Source organism: Nymphalis io, chromosome 23, assembly GCF_905147045.1.
Source record: "Nymphalis io chromosome 23, ilAglIoxx1.1, whole genome shotgun sequence".
Lineage (NCBI taxonomy): Eukaryota > Metazoa > Arthropoda > Insecta > Lepidoptera > Nymphalidae > Nymphalis > Nymphalis io.
In genome coordinates, this window is record NC_065910.1 from 8,323,166 (window position 1) to 8,346,964 (window position 23,799).

General features: G+C 36.9%; 1 protein-coding gene across 1 annotated transcript in view; it reads left to right on the forward strand.

Moving 5' to 3' along the window:
* The first annotated feature begins 1,467 nt into the window (after positions 1-1,467).
* LOC126777499 (structural maintenance of chromosomes protein 5) overlaps positions 1,468-23,799 on the forward strand; it is a 32,099-nt gene continuing 9,767 nt past the window's right edge. Inside the window, exons 1-12 of the mRNA XM_050500510.1 lie at positions 1,468-1,626; positions 1,708-1,849; positions 2,689-2,877; positions 10,189-10,409; positions 15,749-15,995; positions 16,710-16,917; positions 17,521-17,668; positions 18,190-18,331; positions 18,663-19,026; positions 20,527-20,656; positions 21,182-21,317; positions 22,496-22,702. Of these exons, the coding sequence (XP_050356467.1) occupies positions 1,547-1,626; positions 1,708-1,849; positions 2,689-2,877; positions 10,189-10,409; positions 15,749-15,995; positions 16,710-16,917; positions 17,521-17,668; positions 18,190-18,331; positions 18,663-19,026; positions 20,527-20,656; positions 21,182-21,317; positions 22,496-22,702 (2,214 nt within the window). The 5' untranslated portion in view covers positions 1,468-1,546. The remainder of the gene's footprint in view (positions 1,627-1,707; positions 1,850-2,688; positions 2,878-10,188; positions 10,410-15,748; positions 15,996-16,709; positions 16,918-17,520; positions 17,669-18,189; positions 18,332-18,662; positions 19,027-20,526; positions 20,657-21,181; positions 21,318-22,495; positions 22,703-23,799) is intronic.

Here is a 23,799-nt window from a genome sequence, read left to right on the forward strand (position 1 = left end):
TATATCATATCGAAGGTTATACAATGGTGCATTATCGTATTATTTCATGTTAAAGTGATAGCAAGAATAAAATTGCCGATGTGTGTTTTTACGCGTAGGTACGACTATTTTGTCCCTGTCTCAGTGATTTATGCCATAGCATGACGGAACCTTGTATTGCATTAAAATCCAGAAGATAATAGGAAATTCCAGTTTTTATCATTCATGACCTATAATTATTTATCATGTAAGTGCTGCCAGCGTCAGCTAAAAAAAGTCCTGATTTTCGATAAAAAACATCGACTCGTCGACAATGTAAACAAATAAATATGGAGTCCAATAATAACCTTAAGTGCTTCGTTATATGTAAATATGTTATTTTAATTTATTCGTTCCTTTTTTATAATTTCATAACGACAACATTATTTAACATTCTTCATGAATTTATAATTTTATTAAATTCCGAGACAAGAGGTTAACATAGAAATAAACGTGGCAACTATTCTTTACTAATAATTTAATTGAGTGTTTTAGATTTCAGCTTCTGAGGAGAATGCTAATCCAGTACCATATAAAGATGCTGAAGTACTATTGATAACGGAAACAAAAACAAACAATGCAACAGTTTTTGGGTGTAGTTGGAAACCAAAATAATATTTTAATTAAAAAAAATATAATAAATATTAAAAAGTAAAATTTAATAAACTTATTTTGTTTTAATTAAATCCTGAAAATTATTTATCTCCCAAAACAGGGAATGCAGTTACTATGGCAACATTATAGGCACACTTTGACAAACTATCTCTGTCTCAATCGCGATATCACGGCCCCTTGGTCTATTTGTTTCTCTGCCTACGTTTTGAATAATTGACCCCCTAAAAATCCCCCTTAATAAATGTACTCCCTAAAAAACCCTTGGACATCTTGCCTCCATATTTGGGGGAAAAACCCCCAAGTTGGGATCACTGCTATCAGGTACTTACTTATTATCAGGAGTAGAGTCATTTGGCTTTCCAGCAAATATATTTAAAAAAAAATCATTTAAGCTAGGATTTGATGCAAATAAAATAAGATGTTTACAAATTATCAATTTTTCGCCACCTACTGATTTTTTAATAGTACACATAGCATCAAGCACACAGATACTTCTCAGATTTTTCAGGAAATTCGTAACGGTATTTGGTAATAAACAAAGATTGGTATTAATATTAAGTTCGAAATTTTTACGATTAGAAAAATAAATGTATAAATCAAAATATATAAATATATATTTTGATTTATACATTTATAGTATAAATAACTAAATAATGAATAAAATAAATACAACTGCACTATATTAATTCCGTCCAATTATTTCAAGCTTACAGTGACTTACCAAATTGGAAACGATTACAGGGAAGTGGCAACACCCTATGTACATTAAAGATCTTTTGACTTTTGAGTTTGACATCCTGTGACAGTAGCGATTTGTTTCCGAATCGTTATGAATTGAATCGTTGGAACCGAGCTGCTAATTCAAATTACTTCATATAATTTGTTTTTTTTTATATGTAATGAAGTTTTGTTAATGCTTAAAATGTCTACTGTTATTAATAAAAACGGCGTCACACCCGGTTGTATATACAGGATATATCTTCAAAACTTTGTGTGAGTATTTTACGCGCCATTTCTGTTATTTTTTTATTTCACTATATTTTATGAGAACTTGTTTGTTATTATTACTAACAGGACATATAAGGAGGTCGAATTATACCCAGGGACGTCTTTGAATTTAATTATCGGTCCAAATGGAACAGGAAAATCAACCTTTGTCAGTGCTATTATCTTGGGACTTTGTGGAAAACCTAACATTATTGGAAGAGCATCAAAAGTAGGTCCATTTGTTTATCAATTTTCAAGTGTTTTATTAAGTATGCGACTAACTGATAGTGTTACACTGAAATACATACCTAACTATTTCTATTCTATTTAATTTAAATTATCAGGAAATGCAACTAAGGTATATATTTCATTCAAATACAATTTATTTTATTTATTGATACTGATTAGTAAAAAAAGAAATTGACAGTTGTTGATAAGAAATTGACACTTTCATTTTTACTGCCTCATATTATTGCTCATATTTTCGAATTAATCAATGATAAAGCAATAAGCATATCAAATTTAGCTGAAAGGTTTTTGTTTATAGAATTGGAAGGCGGATGAGCATATGGGCCACCTGATAGTAAGTGGTCACCAACGCCTTTAGACATTGGCATTATAAGAAATGTCAACCATCTCTTACATAGCCAATGCGCCACCAACCTTGGGACCTAAGATTTTATGTTGCTTGTGCCTATAATTACACTAGCTCACTCACCCTTCAAACGGGAACATAAGAATACTAAATACTGCTGTTTTGCAGTAGAATATCTGATGAGTAGGTGGTGTCTTCCAAGACGAGCTTGCACAGAGCCCTACCACAAGTAAATATATATAAAAGGATAGAAACAGTTAGATGGTTCAGTTTAATATATTTCAATTACCGAACCCTATCTTAGACCAGTCCAATGGCAAGCCAATAGCAATCAATTACTATTGTCACATTCTTGAAACATATCTCTTTACCTCTCAGACCAGAACATAAGTATTGCTATTTGGCGGTTGATTAAAAAATCATTTAATAGTCAATAGTCTATTTCTACAAACATGATTTTCATATTTATGTAGGTTTCTGATTATATACAAACCGGGTGTGAGACTGCTACTATTGAAATAGAGCTATATCAGGAAACTGGAATGAAAAATGTCATTATTAAAAGGACGATATATATGAAAGAAGTTTCGAAATGGAGCATCGACAATGTAGCGGTTCCTGAAAAAGATGTTCGTTGTCTTATTGAAAGATTCAATATACAGGTATGATAATTTCAATAAAATGATATAATGCTTGCTCATTTTGTATATAACAATAAAAAAAGTACATTTGTAAACATTTGAATGAATAAGAAATTAAGTAATTTAAAAAAATCCTATTGTTGCAACACATACCGTGACTTATTATAACCACCCAAGAATAATTCAAGAAAATCCAGCTGCCATTTATTCATCAAAACAGTTGAACGGATTTTGATATGTGTAGTTTCATAAACATATTTTTTAATAGAGTTAAAAATCGGGGAAAAAGAATAAACACACAATTTTTTTTTTATTAAAATACAGGATAGACAAAAACTATCACTTACAAACTCTTTTGTTTCCTTTACATTATTATTCCATCAACATAATAATGAAACCATTGTATTTAGTTGTGTTAGACTTTAGATAGTAACATTGTAGCCTTGTGTGATCTTGAATATTTGATTTTAGACTAAGAGTCGAGATGGCCTAGTGGTTAGAACGCGTGAATCTTAACTCGATGATCGTGGGTTCAAACCCGGGTAAGCACCACTGAATTTTCATGTGCTTAATTTGTGATTAAAATTCATCTCGTGCTTGACGGTGAAGGAAAACATCGTGAGGAAACCTGCATGTGTCTAATTTCATTGAAATTATGTCACATGTGTATTCTACCAACCCGCATTGGAGCAGCGTGATGGAATAAGCTCTAAAAACCTTCTCCTCAAAAAAGGAGAGGAGGCCTTAGCCCAGCAGTGGGACATTATTTTATATTATTTTTTGTTTTCCTATTTTTTTTTTATTCATATATGTAAAGTTTAAATTGAAGGGGCAAAAAAAAATATTTTTTTCTGAGAAAACAGTATTTACCCTCGAGAATAGCGTGAAAGCTTATGTAACTTTTGAACGCGTTGATTTGCGTCGTTGCTTTGAAACTTGCGAGTTTATTGAATATACATTTATAAAAAAGTCCAATTTTTTTTTATCTGTCACTAAATATACTTTAAATTTCTGTGTTGGATTTTTATCGTCACTTACATTTTTCGGTATCTTTGGTTGAGTCATAGTACTCATAGTCCAAAGTTTCTAAGTCTAAACTGATAGAGTTATCAGGATTAATATGAGCTTCAAAATGGTACAGTTTTGTTCCAAAATTAGTTAATGTTAGTAATAAAACTCCCTCGCCCAAGTAAGTCCACACGAAAACGCCATTATTTTGATAAAATTTAAATTTTAATGAAATTATATATATCCATACGTTAGTTACAGCCCGTGAATGTCCCACTGCTGTGCTAAAGGCCTCCTCTCCCTTTTTTTTTCTTTTGAGGAGAAGTTTTGGAGCTTATTCCACCACGCTACTCCAGTGCGAGTTGGTGGAATACGCATGTGGCAGAATTTCACGATGTTTTCCTTCACCGTAAAGCACAAGATGAATTATAATCAAAAATTAAGCACATGAAAATTCAGTGGTGCTTGAACCCACGATCATCGGTTAAGATTCACCCGTTCTTACCACTCGGCCATCTCGGCTTTTTTTTTCATCCATACGTTATCCATACGTTAATTTTATCTATTTTACTACTAATGTAGTTGTATGTGTCTATATTGTTATCTCGATTCGCTTATTTCAATTATCGTAATCCGTTATAATGTTCACGGATGTTCCGTTATAATGTTATCATCATAATGTTTATATGTGTTATATTCGTTGTTTATATTTTTGCTATAAAGTTAAAACACTAAGAAAAACGCAACGTTTCATGGTTGGCACCTAGTTGGAACGAAATTTATTTCTATATTTTTATTTATTAAATAATAGGCACGATAGAATAAATAGGTCAGTAGGTGGTCATACCCAGTCTGACCCAAAGTCCGATTAGTAAATTGTTCAATAACGGCATCGTGGCTTCGTACAGGTAAAATGTGTCCGGTGCAAGTTTCTATCGAATGAAATGCAACATTCGCCAATCGATATATTTGTCCGCGCTGCTCTAGTGCGTCACACAACACGCCCGAATCATTTGATTAGTGTTCGTGCAGTTCATTAAATTTAATGAAAATATAATTTGCATGGTTCGAACATATTTTTGTTTTTACTCTTATTTCAATGATTTTTAATATTATACATATGTATCTCTAATAAAATATTTAGCGTTAATATACTTATCTGAAAGATATAACAAAGGCAATCAAGTTTGGGAAAAGATAAACACGAAAAAAATTGGTAGAAATCAAAGTATTAATTTCTTTATTTTTTATCTACAATATTACATCTGAGCTTTATAATTCTTACTATTATTATTAATGTTAAAGTGAGTTATTTAGTCTGTTACGTTTTCACCTCTTAACTATTGAACCGATTATGAAATTTTACATACACTTCAGGGGTACAGAAACGGACTAAAAGTAAGCCTCCATCACACGCAGTCGGAAACGGGTACAATATAAGGTCGTCTTATGTGCATTATATACTAGTCTTATTATATATTTGGATATGATATAGGAAGCAAGATTATTTTTTTTTATTTTGTTTTATTAAGGCACAAACATTAGACAATACACTTGAATTAAATACTAAAATGACTATAACAAACACTGGAGTTGCCACTAAATTATTAATACAAATAAAATAATTGGATAATCAAGAAACGACTGTCTTTTTATCATATACATTATTATAAAGTCAAATAAAATCAATTAAACTTTAAAATTTATAATTTCTTAAATTCTTGTTAAACGTATCGATAAAACAAAAGCATTTATTGCATTTATTTATTTTACAAACTTTTTCTGTTTTTATATAGAAATACACAAATAATTATCGGTATTTACATGTGGGAACATTCTCAAAAGGGTGAGGAGGCCTTAGCCCAGCTGTAGGACATTAACAGGCTGTTACTGAAATGTACTGTATATGTGGTATGAAAAGCCTTGTACTTTATTTTTTTATCGCCATAATTGGCACACTTTTTTCTTTAATAGCATAACATCTTAATTCGGATGTTTTTGAGTCTATAGTTTGTGCGCTCTAGTAACATAACTGCTTTTGTATAATAATTGTCTTATTTCCATTGATAACACTAAATATCTTCAACAGACAGAGAGACAGACAGACAAAATGTACTGATGTAGATATGTCGTTATATTTCTGAAAAAACATATTCAAATTGCTAAGTGCAAATGGTATCTAAAGGTGTCCCAACAAGAGCGCCGGATTTAATTTTAAAGAAAAACACATTTATTTTTTGAATTAAACAAACATTTTTACTTAAACATAAAGAAAAATAGTTCCGATTAAACGTAAAATACAACAAATGACCACCATTAACCTCTGGAACGGGGTTATTCTTTTGTTGAAATTTTTAATACCGTTATCACATAAACGGGGCTGTATTTCATAACGCGCCATTTAATATGTGGTCACACACGCCGATAGACATTGACATTGTAAGCAATGTTAACTATCGCTTACATCGCCAATGTCACCAAAGTCCTCAAATTAATAAAACAATGAAATATAATAATTGCGTCTTTATATTATTACTTGTGTTCGCAAATCGACCGTCATTCATTTAAATTTTATTAAAGTTTGAATTTTATTAAGGTATTCTATTATCAAATCTATACATATAAATAAAATTGAAGTGTCTGTCTGTATTTTCATTCAAATTTGAACATAGAAAAAAAGCAGTTATATAACAGTTTTGATTAAAGTTTAAAAAGCGGTCATTTGACCGTTCTAGTAGATTTAGTATTAATTATTATTATTATTTTTAAGGGAAACTTATGACACTTAAGGGAAGGCCGGGCAAAGTGAATACCTTAATCTTTGGCGGGCTATGGGAAGGGAACCAATACAGATAGATAAATAAACATTATTGAGTTTGAAACAGTATTTATTGAACTAATTAACTAAAAAACACGAAACATCAGTACTTTACTTAAAATTATAAATCACATTAAAATTGGTACCGCTATCCGTTTTGCCCAAACCACCGGGTAAAGTGGTTAGGCTCATAGGGCAAAGTGAACACAAGGTTAATTAAAGAAAAAATACGGAATAATATTAAAAAAAACATTGGTAAATAAAGGAAAGAATAATAAAAACTTCAACTAATCAGTCATCAGTGCAGTTGTCACACAAGAAATATGCCATTTCTCTCATAAGCCGTGCATTTCTCGTAACTCCATTGCTTGAAGGAATTGCATTGGATCCAGTCATCAACCGGTTGTTCCTTAAATTCCATATAATCCTCTCTACAAAACAGCACGTACACTTTTCATCATTTTCTTTGTCCTTAGATCCTTTAGCTATATATGATAATTTTAGTAATTTTAACATTTTTGTTTGTTGTTGTTGTTTTTTATTCGCAACTTTGGTTGTTTTGTTCGTTTTGTATCAACATCTCTTTAATCGTTGTCAATATTTTTTTTATAATTGGTACTCTTAACAAATTTAGCTTTTTGTTCCTCCTTTACAGCAGTTCTAAATCCAGCTTTGAATGCTAAATCATCAGCTTTTCCATTTTTATCCCAATTTTGTGGATATGTTAGATCGTTTCTTTTTGCATAAATACTTTAAAATCTTTACATAGCAAGATTTATTTCATAGAGACAGACAAAAAAGACAGGAAAAACTCAATAAAAGCTTGTAAAATACGTACCGGGCCAAATGAACACTTGGTGGGCAAACTGAATACGGTGTCCACTTTGCCCAGCGGGTTACTTGTTGAATTAAACCCAACCTAAAATCAAATATAGAAACAAATTCTCAATAAAATTCTTAGCAATATTACAGCAAGAAAACAAGCATTTTGATGATAGAATCAAGCCAATACAGTAGTACTATATAAACATGAGTAATTACAGAATAACGTACATTGAAAAGTCGTAAGCAATGTTCATTTTTTTATATTTTCGCAAAGGACTAATGACTCGGATTAGCTCTATTTGTTTACAACTTAAGGGCGCGGGGAGCACCTCGTGACGCGACAGGAGCGCACTTGAGCGCGTTATTTTGGAATAATGGAGGGTATCCGCTTTGCCTGGGCTGTTCGCTATGCCCGGCCTTCCCTATAGCATATTAATATAAAATAAAACATAAATCAGCCTAGTTTCCACCAATAACAACTAAACAATTACTGAAATTAACAAAAACAAAACCTACATAAAATCACATTGCTAAAACATAATAATTATATTAAGTGAAATCAATAAAGGTTATATAGTAAGATGTTTTTTTACCAAATAAAACTAATTTATTAAATAAAAATTTAACAAAAACAAAACATTATTTATATATTAAAAGGCAAGTAAGAATGTGACTACAATTGCTAATTTATAACAAAATAAAAGATTGAATATTAAGATAGGTTGGTACAATCATATATAAATTAATACATTATATTTTTATCTTATTTATATCTTTGCGTTGTCTTCAACGTTTCTTTTAAATAATGCTCGCACAGATCTACTTCTTCCTATTCTTGATTATGATGACGCAAACTTTGTAGCCTTATCCGAACCTCCAATTAAATAAAATTGAGAGACTTCAGTGAAATAAGACACATGCAGGTTTCCTCACGATGTTTTCCTTCACCGTATAGCGCGAGATGAATTATAATAACAAATTAAGCACATGAAAATTCAGTGATGCTTGCCCGGGTTTGAACCCATGATCATCGGTTAAGATTCACGCGTTCTTAGCACTGGGTCATCTCGGCATCGCAAGGAAACCAGCATGTGTCTAATTTCACTGAAATTCTGCTACATGTGTATTCCACCAACCCGCATTGGAGCAGCGTGGAGTAATAAGCTCCAAACCTTCTTCTCAAAAAGAGGAGAGGAGGCCTTTAGCCCAGCAATGGGACATTCACAGGCTGTTACGGTAACGGTACGGGAGAGACTTCAAAATGAAACACGGTCAGATATAAACCGAATATTTGGATTGGGCAAATCTGACCGTGTTTCACAATTTCGTTCTCGTCTAAATTGGTTACCCATCCGACTTCGCCAGAGTATGCACACCCTCTCTATTCTATACTGTGTTGTTTCACCCTTTTACTCCTTCATCACTTGATGTTCATTAGATGATGACAATGACGACGATGACTCGGCTATAGCGTTCTCTTGTGAAAGATCTGACCGTTGTAATAATCTTTAACGTTGTGCGAGCTACTAGAGCACATATTTACTGTAAATATATCACGGACCAATGATTCAACGAAATCACATTTTAAGCTGACGATGAGATTTTCTAGATTAGTAATAGTTGTTTATATATTCGTGTTCGGGTTATTTTCTTATGAAAAATGCATGTCTGTCCATAGTTGTTTATTAATGTGGTCTTCTAGTGATTTTTGTTTTTTCATTGTTGAATTAATTGAATATTTCGACAACCTTTACCACCAATTGAGTGTAATCAAATTGCGATTTTTCTCTTTTCACACTCCTTATCTAGGCCAGTGGCTAATAAATAAAGTTCGAAATGTTGTAGCCACTTTTTCCATATTCAATTGTTATTTATTTCGTTGGTTATAAACAACTTCCGACAAAGACAAACTTTACGACAAAGTTAAATTTAAAGTTTTATGATGTTAAATATCACGATAATGTTTTTATGTAAAAACTGCTCAAAAAACCACTGAAAACACGAAGTTTTTAACAAAAACTTTTTGATTCTGTCAACTGCGTTTGACATTGCGCGTGCGGATCCTACAGATAATAATTTATTGATTTTTAGTTGTGAAGCAAAACTTTTAATAAATAATTAAAGAAATGGCAAAATAAATATTTGTGAGTTATAATAGTATAACTCACAAATATCTATTAGACAAATTATAGGACAAATCATAAGCAAAAGAGTATATTAAATGATCAAATATTAATCTCTTTTCAATTTGACCAGAATATAACCATTTCCAAACAGATGGATGTGTAAACGTATGCGTAATTGCGTGTGTGTGTAGTGTGTGTAATTTTCTATTTTATTATTTTTAAGGTATTTCTGATGGATATTTCACAAACATTTTTGCACTCCTCCTCCGTCTAAACTTTAACTGTGCTAAATTTCATTCTTATTCGTCCACGCAATTGACGTAAAAAGGGGTACAAAGTTTTTGCTTCAAGTATTTATATAGTATTGATTATATATTTGCAATATATATGTTTTTGTTCTAGAGAGTCCTGTGCTTGCGCACACTATAATATCTCCTGCGTAGTTGGCTAATCTCTCTTGAGATTGGCCGCCGTGGCCGAAATCGGTCTGGCGGACATTATTATTATTATTATTATATGTTCTAGCTTTTTTAACAACATTTATGACTCTTTCAGGTAGATAATCTATGCCAGCTTTTACCACAAGACAGAGTGCAAAGTTTTTCTGAGTTAAATTCAAAAGAACTTTTGAAAAGTACATTATCAGCTGTTAAAGGAGAAAATAGCGTTAAAATACTTGATAATTTGATTAAAGCCGGTTTAGAAAAGGATAATTTGAAGAAAACAGCTTCTCAGACTGTAACTCATCTGAATAATCTCAAGAAGGAAAATGAACGGTAAGATCACTTTTTTAGCTATCATCAATCAATCATGTCCCCAAATCGATTTCGGTCACGGCGGCCGATCACAAGAGAGATTAGCCAACTGCGCAGAACACATTACAGCGCACAAGTTTATGCGCAAACACAGGTGCACTCTCTATTCCCTAACTCTCATAATCCGATGGGACGGCAATCCAACACGACCGGCAAGAGTTCAGGCGCAGGACCAACGGCTTTTCGTGTTTTCCGAGGCACGCGAGTGTACACACTTCCAACTACCAGAAAATTCTCAGCAGCAGCCTGGGGTGCTGCTGAGAATTTTCGGCAGAAGAACCTAATAACTTTTTATTAGCCCTTACGTGAGATTTCAACCCAGGATCTCCGGGTCTGCAGCCTTAAATCTAGCTACTAGACCAACGAGGTAGTCTTTAACTATATCATATTCTAATCGAACAAGGAGTAAACAAAAAACCTTAGATTTATATATTCCTTGTGTTTGATAAGCTCTGCTACATTATGCGCTACAAACCGTCCTTAATTAATATTTATTATTGTAATTTGACTTCGAAATTTCCGATTATAACATTGACGATGTTCGATGTTTTTCATAAATCATAATGTCATCAAAATGAGGTCATGATTTGGTAAAGCTGTTTTGTCTTTATTCCTCTTGTTAGATTATTATATATTCTTTCGGAGTATATGTGGCATGGATAAATTTAACACCCCATTGCAGCTTATTATTTGTGTATTGATAGTTGACTTCAAAAAAGGTAGTTATCAATTTTGCAGTTTTTTTTAATCGAATAAAAAGTAAAACGATTGACACCTGGCCTTTTGGGCAAGATAAAGCATAGTCAACTATGCTTCACTGCAGGTTGGATTACAAGCCGACGTACGCAGGACATCCTATTTTATTCTCTCTTTTCTTCACCGCCAACCACTAATATCCTGGGACACACGTTATTCACACACGGCCATCTGATCCCAAACTAAGCAAAGCTTGTACTATGGAAACCAGACAACTGATATAGAACATATACTACGTTTCTTTTGTAAATACATACTTATATAGATAATTGCATCCAGACTTGGGACAAACAGACATATTCATTTTTTTTATATTATATTTTACATTATGCGCCGGGATGGCAAATGACTCTACTCCACCTGATGATAAGTGGTAGTAGAGTCCAAACGCGACGACGGCCAGTACAGTCGGGAAGAATGTTCTGTACTAGCCGTCCCCGCCTTGCCGCAAGATGCCTCTTCACACCTCGTTTGAAGGAACCCGGGTTGTAAGAGGAGGGGAACACGTGAGCTGGTAAGGAATTCCATTTTTTGGTAGTGCGACAAAGAAAGGAGTTGCCAAATTTTTTTGTGCGCGATGGAATTGATGTCACAGTTAGGCGGTGACATCGAGAACCAGCTCGCGTGGACTTAAGAAGGAAGGGGGAAGCAGGAATTAGAGAGAATAATTCCTCAGAGCACTCGCCGTGATACAGTCGATAGAAAGCGCTCAGTGCTGCTATCTCGCGACGCAATTGTAAAGGTTCAAGGGTGTTTGTGACCTTTACGTCGCCAATAATGCGTACTGCACGTCGCTGCAACCGGTCCAAGGCCTCCAGTAGGTACTTAGCGGAGCCATCCCAAAGGTGCGAGCAATATTCAACGCAAGACCGTACCTGTGTTTTGTATAACAGGCACAGTTGTTGTGGCGTGAAAAAACGCCGCACCTTGTTCAGAACTCCGAGTTTCCGTGAAGCTGTTTTTATAATAGCCTCGATGTAATCCCTTGGACTAAGGTCGCAGCGAACGTCCATCGCGAAGAGGGGAAAATAGTGACTTTTTCGCTGTGAGAGCGCATACCTGTGTTTCTTGGCATTAAACTCAACAAGATTATTAGAACCCCATTTGGCGATGAGCTCTAACATATCGAGTTCAATGACAAGATCCTCCCGCCTCTCCTCAGTTTCCGCCCGCCCAGATACTGCGCGTCCGTGGTATCCACCATGCACTGTACTATCATCTGCATAGCAATGTATGTTCCCAAGAGAGAGCATATCATTGATATGCAAAAGAAAGAGTGTGGGAAATAGCACAGATCCATGGGGGACCCCAGCATTCACTACATAGAATTGTGAAGCGCAACCATCTACTAAAACACGAAGGCTACGCTTGTGTAGGAAGCTGGCAATCCAGGTGCATAGCTGAGCAGGCAGACCATATGCCGGTAGCTTGGAGAGAAGACTTCTGTGCCAGACCCTGTCGAAAGCCTTGGAGATATCGAGGCTGACAGTCAACGATTCTCCATGCTTGTCCATAGCTTCACCCCAGAGGTGTGTTACGTACGCTAGAAGATCACCCGTGGACCGTTTTGGTCGAAACCCGTACTGACGATCATTAATTAGACAGTGATCTTCTAGGTAATGGATCAGTTGGTTGTTTAGAATCCGTTCCATCACCTTACAAAGTACTGAGGTGATAGCTATTGGTCGATAATTTGCCGGGTCAGACCGATCCCCTTTTTTGGGAACCGCTTGCACATTAGCTCTTCTCCAAGCCTCCGGCACACATCCCGAAGTGAGAGAAAGTTGGAACAGGTGCGTTAACACAGGAGACAGCTCCGCCGCGCACTTCTTCAGCACTATGGCTGGTATTCCATCGGGACCGCTAGCTTTCCGTATATCAAGTGATTGCAGCTCCGCACGCACATCACGTTGCCTGATTTTGATGTCAGGCATCGTGTGGCCACATGAAGGTATTGTTGGTGGCAGCGCACTACAATCATCGATCACAGAGTTGTCGGCAAAGAGTTTAGCCAGGAGGTCGGCTTTCTCCTGCGGACTGTGAGCTAGCGATCCGTCCGGATTTCTGAGCGGTGGCAGCGAAGATTGGCAGAAATTGTTTTGCACAGACTTGGTCAGACGCCAGAAGCTACGGGAGCCCCTAGGATGCGAAATAAGGTCATGACCAATCTGTACAATGCGCTGTGCATCCGCCTTGCTACAGGATTTGGAATTTTTATTGTAGTTTGCTTTCAGTGAGTCAATGTTAGATGCCCCGCTAACGCAGCCGCCTGCTTAGATGATACAGCGTCGACACATTCACGAGTGAACCAACGGTTACGCGTACCCCTACTGATGATATCTGAGCTAGGAATGTAGTATTCCATTCCTAACATGATCTCATCAGCAACAGCAGCGGCACTAGCTGTCGGGTCATTCCCACTGAAGCAACGTTCCTTCCAAGGGACCGACGCATAGTAATCGCGCATACCGTCCCAATCTGCCGACTTATAGTGCCAAACGTGACGTTTGCATACCGCTAGTGGCGGCAGCTTGGCCTGTGGCACTTTGGTAGATATAAGGCCGTGATCCGAAGAACCAAGTGGAGCTTGAAAGCTCCACTTGGTTCACCACAACCTGATATTCCACCGGGTGAGAAGTCAGCAGAAGATCCAGTAGAGAAGGCGCTTGCCCATCAATGTCTGGGATCCTGGTGGGCTGATCAACCAGTTGAGTCAAGTCGTGTGTGAGAGCAAAAGCATGAGCAGTTCTTCCAGCATGGTCAGTTTTGAGGGATTTCAACCATGATTCATGGTGAGCATTAAAATCCCCCAAAAATACCAATTCCGCGTTAGGAAACTGCTCTTGCGCAGCATCTGCCACCCGACTAAGATGGTCAAATAATCGGCTTGTCTCCAAGTCATCATTGTGGGATCTGTAGAGGCACACGTAGACTCGACTCTGACGAACCAGGTCCACACGTACCACCAACATGGAGAAGGAGGGGTCCTCCAAGCAGCGCAATCGGTGACAACAAACATCCGCCCTGACGAACAAGCATACTCCGGCTTTCGCTTTGAAAGATTCTTCAAGCATGTAGCCGGGATAGTTAAGGTAGCTGGTGTCGGCAGGGCGGAGTATTTGCGTCTCCGTGAGAAACAACATTGCTGGCCGTGCTGTCTCGAGATGGTGGTGGACAGCGTTGAGGTTAGCGTGGAGTCCTCGGATGTTAGAGAACTCGACCTCAAACAGCGTGGGTATGGTGGGGGTGTGCACCGCTGAACGACCGTTATTTCTTATTTGCGCTACCATTTCGAAAAATAAGGAAAAGAGACGTGAAGCGAGCGACGTATTGTTACGATAGGGGTGGGCAAAGTATGGAGGCGTGTTTCCCCAAATGGTTGCCAAAAGGGAAAATATACTGATCCGCCGGACGGAAGGGCCCCCGAACCCCCCGGAAGTGGCCGCCGGACCTCACCTTCTGGTCACCAAACAGCACGACGGTCGACCCCAAAATTATGCGTGGCCTGGTGGGGCAGCCTCGCGAGCTGGTTAGGCACGCTCGGGCCCCTGTACTATGCCACGGGCGGCCAGCGGAACAGCCGTTTCTTCAGGTCTCCCTGTCCGGCAGGTCAATACAGTTTCCCCCGGCATTGGTTCAACAGCCGTCTCCACTGGACCAACACCCATCGCGGCAATACTCGCTCGGGCACTGGCTGTACGCTGGCTAACCTCGAAACGCGGCTGCAAGCCACTTCACGAGTTTTCTACCATGCGTACGGTGGTAACAAGCCAGGCGGATGTTAGCATCCTACCACCAGATGAGCAGATGGTCGCACAGATATCCCTTAGTCGCCTCTTACGACACCCATGGGAAAGAGAGGGGCAGTGAAATGTATTCTTTCTCCGTCACTCCACGGATAATATTTGGACACAAATATCGGATAATATCATGCACACAAATATCTGTCCTGGATGGGAATTGAACCCACAAACTTCGGCGGAAAGGCAAAAAAAGGCAAGTGTCTACCAACCATGCCAACCGGCCCTAACTACATTATTTGTGTCTTATTATATTATATAGCAGTATCCGGCAGATGTTATTCTTCCTGTGTGGATGTTTTTTCAAATTTGGAATCTTCATTGTAGTGAGAAATATAACAAATTATATTGTAATTTTTTTTTATCTTCCTTTGCATTAAATCTATAAAAGTTGATGTGGCAGCACTACCCAGCAGCGATTTACAACAAAGTGGGTGTTATAAAAAGCTTCTCTATTTAAATTGCACATATATATTATGATTAGTCAAACGGATATACCAACATCCATTTTTATATATGTTTAAATTTGCTAGTTTTGTCTCATACCCGTATGGTATTTTTTCTCATCACAAGCTCCTTCTATAGTAATATAGAATTAATTTCTACTGGCGGCTTTACTCGTGTGTGAGGGGAGGGGGTTAAGGTTGTTCATATCTTACGGCCTTTTATGTCCCGCTGATAACATGTATACAAAATTTCATGTCGATCGATTGAGTAGTTAAGAAGCTTTTTTTTTGTTTCCAGATTAAGGGTAGAAGTGGACGTGATGAAAAAAAGAAATGAATTCGAAGAGCAAATACAAATTTGTGAGCGGAAGAAAAAGTGGTTAGAATGTAAAGTTTTGAAGGATAAACTCAAACAACACGAATCTGACAAGAAAAAGGCTATTGCGGCACTAAAAGCATGTGAAGATAAATTAAAACCAATCCAGAATAATATAGAAATTGATAAAAGATCCATTAATGTCATGGAACAGGAAAAGCTAGCGATAGTAAGTACTATAATGTTCACGATCCCATGTTAAATTTCCGAATTATCGTGAATAACAACGCACGAGAGACCTGACGTCACTACTCACTTCTCAGTGACGTCGGAAACGAACAAAAATTTTCTATTTTTGAAAGGTTTAAAAAAGTCATTTTATAAGTGTTCCTGTGTATGGTGTTATCAATATAGTCCTGCAAGGTTATTAGTGTTTTACAAATAACCGTTATAGTAACTAAATATGTAACTATTCCGTAACAGCCTGTGAATGTCCCACTGCTGGGCTAAAGGCCTCCTCTCCTCTTTTCGAGGAGAAGGTTTGGAGCTTATTCCACCACGCTGCTCCAATGCGGGTTGGTAGAATTCACATGTGGCAGAATTTCAGTGAAATTAGACACATGCAGGTTTCCTCACGATGTTTTCCTTCACCGTAAAGCACGAGATGAATTATAATCACAAATTAAGCACATGAAAATTCAGTGGTGCTTGCCCGGGTTTGAACCCACGATCATCGGTTAAGATTCACGCGTTCTTACCACAGGCCCATCTCGGCTTTTTTTACTATTACAATTGAATTAATAATTTATTCTGCATGGAAATAATAAATACTAAATCTATGTTTTTTTTAACATGAGATGTAAATTTAGAAAAATTAGTTGACAATTATTTTTAATGTCATAATAATGATATCACAAATGATTTAACATATATATTTTTTTAGGTCAGAGAAATCGAAAACTTAAAGGAGTTAGTTAAGAAAACAATAGAAACTGTGCAAACCAAAGAATATGATATAAGAGATGCCCAGTTATCGTACCAGGATAAAGTGGAGAGGCGAAATAATAAGGAACACGAATTAAGCGAAGCAAAAGCGAAATTGGAGATGTTGATTAATAATAAACAGACATTGGAATCAAAAAAAGGAACAGGTGCGATAAAATTATTAATTATTCTATATTATAATGCCCTCCTGACCGATTTCGGCCACGAGGGCCAATCTTAAGTGCCTCGTTAGTCTAGTGGCTAGATATAAGGCCACAGATCTCGAGGTCCTGGGTTCAAACCCAGGTCGGGCCGATAAAAATTTAGTGTTAGATGAAAACAGTACCTGTCAATTATTTATTATTAAAAAATTATAACTTATTAGATTATTTATAACTTAAAAATATATAAAATGACGTTATAACAATTCTTAGAAGATGATATAATATTATTGTGAATTCCACAATTTCAATTCACATATTCCTTACAAAAAAAATTATTTGAATTGTACAACCTTTAGTGTTATGAATATCTGTTACTTCTCCAAGATTTATCACAGCTAAAATATGACATAGCTAATATATTTTGGCCTTTTAATCCCGTCTGATCGGACTTTCGATTATGACACGGGCGATGTGCTAGTTAGAATACATTATATACATTTGTCAAATATCATAACCGCAAAACTCAGAGAGACGACCGACACCCACCGGTGAAGAAGCAGGTATAATATTTTTATATATTAATAATATTTTAATTGATCTTTTCAGAAAGTGATTTACAAGCGGAGTTGCAAGCTCTGAAACAGACAATAGGCAAAACGACGGCAGCATACGACGGAGTTAAGAAGCAGCACCAGCAAATCGAATATCAACTGACGCATCAGATCGAGGTTCGAATTTCGCAATTGAACAAAAGGTAAGAAATGTTTTTTTTTTTTTTATTTATTTTACTAGCCTCATATTTTTTATTGTGGTGATATTTGAATATGTTGTACCTCTTGTTTAGAGTATTACCATAATAAATGTTAATCCTAAAAAACGCTCATTATGAAGTGAACGAATAAAATTTGCCATATATAAGATAAGACTGTTTAAAAAATTTGACAAAGAAAAATATTTAAAAAAAATTGATTATTGTATTTAGAATGTCATTTAATGGAGTATTATATCCATTGGTTTATATATTTTTTTTGTTTGTTTTTAAAGTGAGCTTGACCATTTAAAGTAGTGTATACCTCACATAGTCAAATCCAATTTTTTTTTATTAAATAGACATAGTACAATAAAAAATTGTATCGATGTTTCATATATGCAAAGGTGCAATATATTTATGAAAGTGTACAGATATAAATTTCATACCAAACTTATATAAATTTCATATTGCTTGTTCGCTTCACGTTCAACAAACGATATCTAAACTTAAATTAATATTTTTAGATTAACTGCACTGCGTGATGTGAACAATAAGCGATTGTCTACATTGGAAAGATACAGCAAGGACACCTACAAGGCAGTCGAGTGGCTAAGAGAAAATCGACACTTATTCAAGCATCCTGTGCACGAACCGATGATGTTAGTGGTACGTTGGTATTATGAATTCTACATGAAATTTGATGTAATAGGCTACAAAGGTACCAAAATAAGGCAACAGAGGTGCCGATTTGCGAACGTTTCTTAGTAAATAAAACTCGGTAGGAAGGCCCTGGGCAAGTTGGCCTGGATTTATTTAACCGCCAAACAGTAAAAAAGATTTTTTTCTTGTATTACTTAAATTCTTAGTAATCGTCTGGGATGACACTACTCTGCGTCCTCAGTCAACTGTACCGCATTCGCCAAAATGTACCCTCGTTTTGCTCGAGCTCGTCGAAAAGTTTCGGAAGCGAGTGACGTGACGGCAACGGCTTCCCCAGATAAACTTCAAGGACCCGAAGCTGGCGCGCTACCTGGAGGCCACGGTGCCGGCGCGCGACCTGGTAGCCTTCACGTTCGAGTGCAAGGACGACATGAACCGCTTCCTGCGCGCCGCGCGCAGCGAGCGCGGCCTGCGCGCCGTGAACGCCGTGAGCAGCCGCGCCGCGCCGCCGCCCGCGCCCGGCGCGCCGCCGCCCGCGCACCTCGGCTTCCGCGCCTACCTGGCGCACGCGCTCGACGCGCCGCCCGCCGTGCTGCGCTACCTGTGCGCCGCCTACGGCCTGCACCGCATCCCGCTCGGCGACCGCCACACCTACGAGAACGCCGACAAGGTGCCGCCGCACATCACCTGCTTCTTCACCGGTGGGTGTCCGATCGTCCCTCTGAGAACCCGTATTGCGCGTGTATGATATTTGAAAGGATGTATGTGATGTATTCTAACTAGCACATCGCCCGTGTCTTAATCGAAGGTCCGATCAGACGGGATTAAAATTCCAAAATACATTATCTATGTCATATTTTAGCTGTGATAAAGCTTGAAGAAGTAACAGATATTCATAACACACAAATACTCGTATTTATGATGTTAGAGCGATTATTATTATTCTAGTAATTAACGAAAAATATATATATACTAAATTGTTGTAAACCTCCTTATATACTATATTAAGTGTAGTCTTACCGTTTGCTGTGACGTAAGAATGTCTTTAACACGATATACACTTTCACATGCTACTTATAGTTGCCAATCGATAAAGCAGTAACAAGTAATAGAAAAAAAAAAATACAACCATTATAATAAGGCTCATTAACTATAAATAAAGCTAAAATTAAACAGCTTAATGCAAACTTTATTATACACACTACAACTAAGGAATAGGTAATCTTAAAAAAAAAACAACTACAAAGTAATATAGTATAAAAATCTGGACACCGCGATTCAGAAATTGACGTATTATGCACACCGCCATCTATGAGCAAATGGCTACAACATATAATAAAACAACAAAGATACGTACGTGAACTTTAACTTTTGACAGACTCAACAAATTTTGTCGAAACAAAGACTAAACGGAAGCTTAAAATAAAATCTTATTATAATTTAATTATTAAGATTTGTAATTTTTAGTTCTTTTAAAGATTACCCCGGACAAACAGACAGACAAAAATAAAAAATGATTGTTTTGGTTTTGGTGTCACGCAAATAGCCATATTAACTTTAAAAGGGGCAGTTATTTTGAAATCACAGACAGACACTTCAATTTTATTTATTTGTATTTGACGAGCCGATTGGCGTGGTTAGTAGAACACTTGCCTTTCACGCCGAAGGTTGTGGGGTCGATTCCCACCCAGGACAGACATTTGTGTGCATGAACATGTCTGTTTGTCCTGATTCTGGGTGTAATTATCTATATAAGTATGTATTTACAAAAGAAAAGTAGTATATGTAGTATATCAGTTGTCTGGTTTCCATAGCACAAGCTCTGTACAAGCTTAATTTGGGATCAGATGGCCGTGTGTGAAAAATGTCCCAGGATATTATTATTATTATATCCGACGTCCACATGTGCATAGTCGCATGTCTCGTAAATAACTAATATGTAAGTGAAGATATCCCCACAGTAAATATTGTATACGAGTGACCGCTTGCCCGTCGTTGCCGCAGCCCGACGATTTCAACGGCGTCCTAAGCCGAGGTCCGGCTTCATAGGAGGCACCCTTAGGACGTCCGTCTCTCTTGAGCCCCTAGTGTGGCTCCTATAATCCGTCTGAGCTTAACTCGCCCATCCCGCCCGGTGACGCTGTAGAGGCCAGTAGGGTCAACAGCAATACACAGTCCGTTTAAAAAAGTCGTTTCCGCAGAGAACCACAAGTTCACGGTGCGCACGTCGGCGTACAGCCGCGAGGTGTCGTGCACGACGTTCGAGGTGCGGCCCGCGCGCCTGCTCGCCAACACGCTCGACGTCGACCAGATCTCCGCCGTCGAAACCGAGTGAGTATCTACTGCTGGTAGGGCTTTGTGCAAGCTGTTGGTAGCTACCACCCACTCATCAGATATTCTACCGCAAAACAACAGTACTCTGTATTGTTGTGTTCCGGTTTGAAGGGTGAGTGAGCCAGTGTAATTAGAGGCACATACCATCTTAGTTCCCAAGGTTGGTGGCGCATTGGCGATGTAAGCGATGGTTAATATTTCTTACAATGCCAATATAATATAAAATAGTCTATGGGCGTTGGTGACCACATACCATCAGGCGGCCTATATGCTCGTCCGCCTACATATTCTATAAAAAATAAAATATATTATACTTGGTTTCACCATTATTATCTTTTATATAGATAAAATCTATTTTAAAAACTTAAAATTCTACTTTTAAAAATTTTAATGTTATATTTCAATATAATTTTTCAAATATAAATATTAAAAAAACTTTTTAATTTATTATAAATATTCACATTTGGTTTATTAGTTATTGTGTCTGTATTTTTGAATATGGTATAAATTTCAAAATTATAGGCTGAAAACACTTGAACAGGAGAAAAAGGAAAAGCAGAACCAATTAAATAATTTACAAAATCGACTAACAACCCTCGAAGCTCAAGAACAGCAACTCAACCCTGAAAAAATTGAAATCGAAAATACTATCGGAAAGGTAATATTTATATTTTAAGTAAGATTTTATAATTATTTTTAAATATATGCATGTGTAATAATAATAATGTCCTCCAGACCGATTACGGCCACGGCGGCCAAACTCAAGAGAGATTAGCCAACTGCGCAGGACATATTTTAGTGCACAAGTGCGTGCACTCTCTATTCCCTAACTCTCATTATCCGATGGGGCGGCAATCCGACACGACCGGAGTTCAGGCGCAGGACCAACGGCTTAACGTGCTTTCCGAGGCACCGGAGTGTACACACTTCCAACTTCTAGACTCCGGGCTGCCACTGAGAATTTTCTGACAGAAAAACCCAATAACTTTTTACTGGCCCGACCTGGGAATTGAACTCAAGACCTTCGGGTCTGCGGCCTTACATCAAGCCACTAGACCAACGAGGCAATCAATGCATGTATATTGTATATTGGTAGACAGCGTTTTCAATACTTATTTTTCAAAGTTATTGTAAGTTCAATATAATGAATTTACAATCAAAACAGCATTGAGACGTTTTTGGTTTTTTGTTGTGGACCTTCAGTAGATCAATAAATAAACATAATTTTTTTAAATATATATATTTTTACGTTATTTTTAATAATGAACTCCAGATAATTTCGTTATCATCCTCATCTTCGCTTTTATCCGGTATTGTATTTAAAGCTTCATCTCTACCGTGAATTTTATTTTGCTTTTTAATAAAATTTAGAAAAATATTTCTATATTCATCTAAAGTTATAACATAAAATTTTCATTTAAAGAAAACGCATTATTCATAGTATAGTAACAGCCTGTTAATGTCCCACTGCTGGGCTAAGGTCTCCCCTCCCTTTTGAGAAGAAGGTTTGGAGCTTATTCCACCACGCTGCTCCAATGCGGGTTGGTAGAATACACATGTGGCATAATTTCAATGAAATTAGGCACATGCAGGTTTCCTCACGATGTTTTCCTTCACCGTCAAGCACGAGATGAATTATAAACACAAATTAAGCACATGAAAATTCAGTGGTGCTTGCCCGGGTTTGAACCCACGATCATCGGTTAAGATGCACGCGTTCTAACCACTAGGCCATCTCGGCTTATATTCATTGCATAAATTTTTGTGACAAGATTTCACTACAAAATATAAAACTATAAACAAATTAGTAAGAAAATAACTTTTTTTTTAATACAGATAAGAAATTTATCAGCGTTCATACGTATCCAAGAAAAAAAAACGAACGAATTAGCCAATGAAAGACCAGTAGATATTAATCGTGAAAAATTGGTATGCAAGGCGAAACAAAAGGAGGCAGTTATGAAACAGTGCACTCTACACGAAGAGCTACTTAAGATTTTCAAGAAAATACATCAGAATTATTTTAAAATGAAAATCCTTACGGTAATTATATTACTATTTTTATTGATTTTTTTTCAGGATGTGAATTTTGGCGTCTACTAATGTGAATATTTCATTTGTTTCGACTTCTTAATCAACATACAAAAAGACATATTGAATATGTTATATCGTGTCGTCGCGAGATGGCGCTGGTGACAGCGGTCGTTTTATAAGATTACAACACATTTTTCATCTTCTAATAATAATTTATTCAAATAAATTCTTAAATTACTGCAATTTTCACACTTATTGTGAAGTAATAGGAAAATAAGTGGTCATAACAATTTGTAACCCTTTGCTGGCATCGTTTTGGTGATGCAAGATACCTTACCAAGTCGACGTCTTCGAGTCAAATAAATGGTAGAATTTAACATCAGGTCAACAGCTCCCGAAATAAAATGCTGTCTTAGTGTCCGGCTATCCGGCTTTTGTCAGGCTTTTGTCATTATGTTACACTGATCGTGAGTGTAATGCATTCAGAGTAATGATGTGCGGGATCGTTTATAATGTATATCCGCTGATAAGGAGATAACTTTTTTATTTAATCGATGTTGGTGCGCGAAACCTTTAATTTTTTTTTAATTTAATTAATATTTTATAAAAACTTTCTATTATAAAAGTTTAAACTTATCATTATTTTAATAAGCTTATTACAAAGATTTGTGATTGATCTTGTGGCGAGTGCACAAAGCGTCTGAACGCAGCACAAACATCACCTGATCAACTACGTCATTGATCAGGTGATGTTGCAGTGGTCTGATGTATGTCGTCACACGTATGGATACACCCCATCGGCAATATGTAGGTCGCATGCGCATCTATTGTCCTCGCAGCGACGTCACACGCTTGACCACGCCCCCAGCAAGATGGCCGCATGCATCGCTTTTGTTTTCGCCTAGGAGGAGGTCCCAAAAGTGGCAAGCACGCGTGGTGGTCATCGTGAGAGGGGAATGCCTATATAAGCGCTGTTGTTGTTGTTTATTTTTAATTAATTATTTCAATCATTTTTACTGTACGCTCTAATGTAAACATTGTTGACTTGTCACAATGTTTACTGGTGGTAGGGCTTTGTGCAAGCTCGTCTGGGTAGGTACCACCCA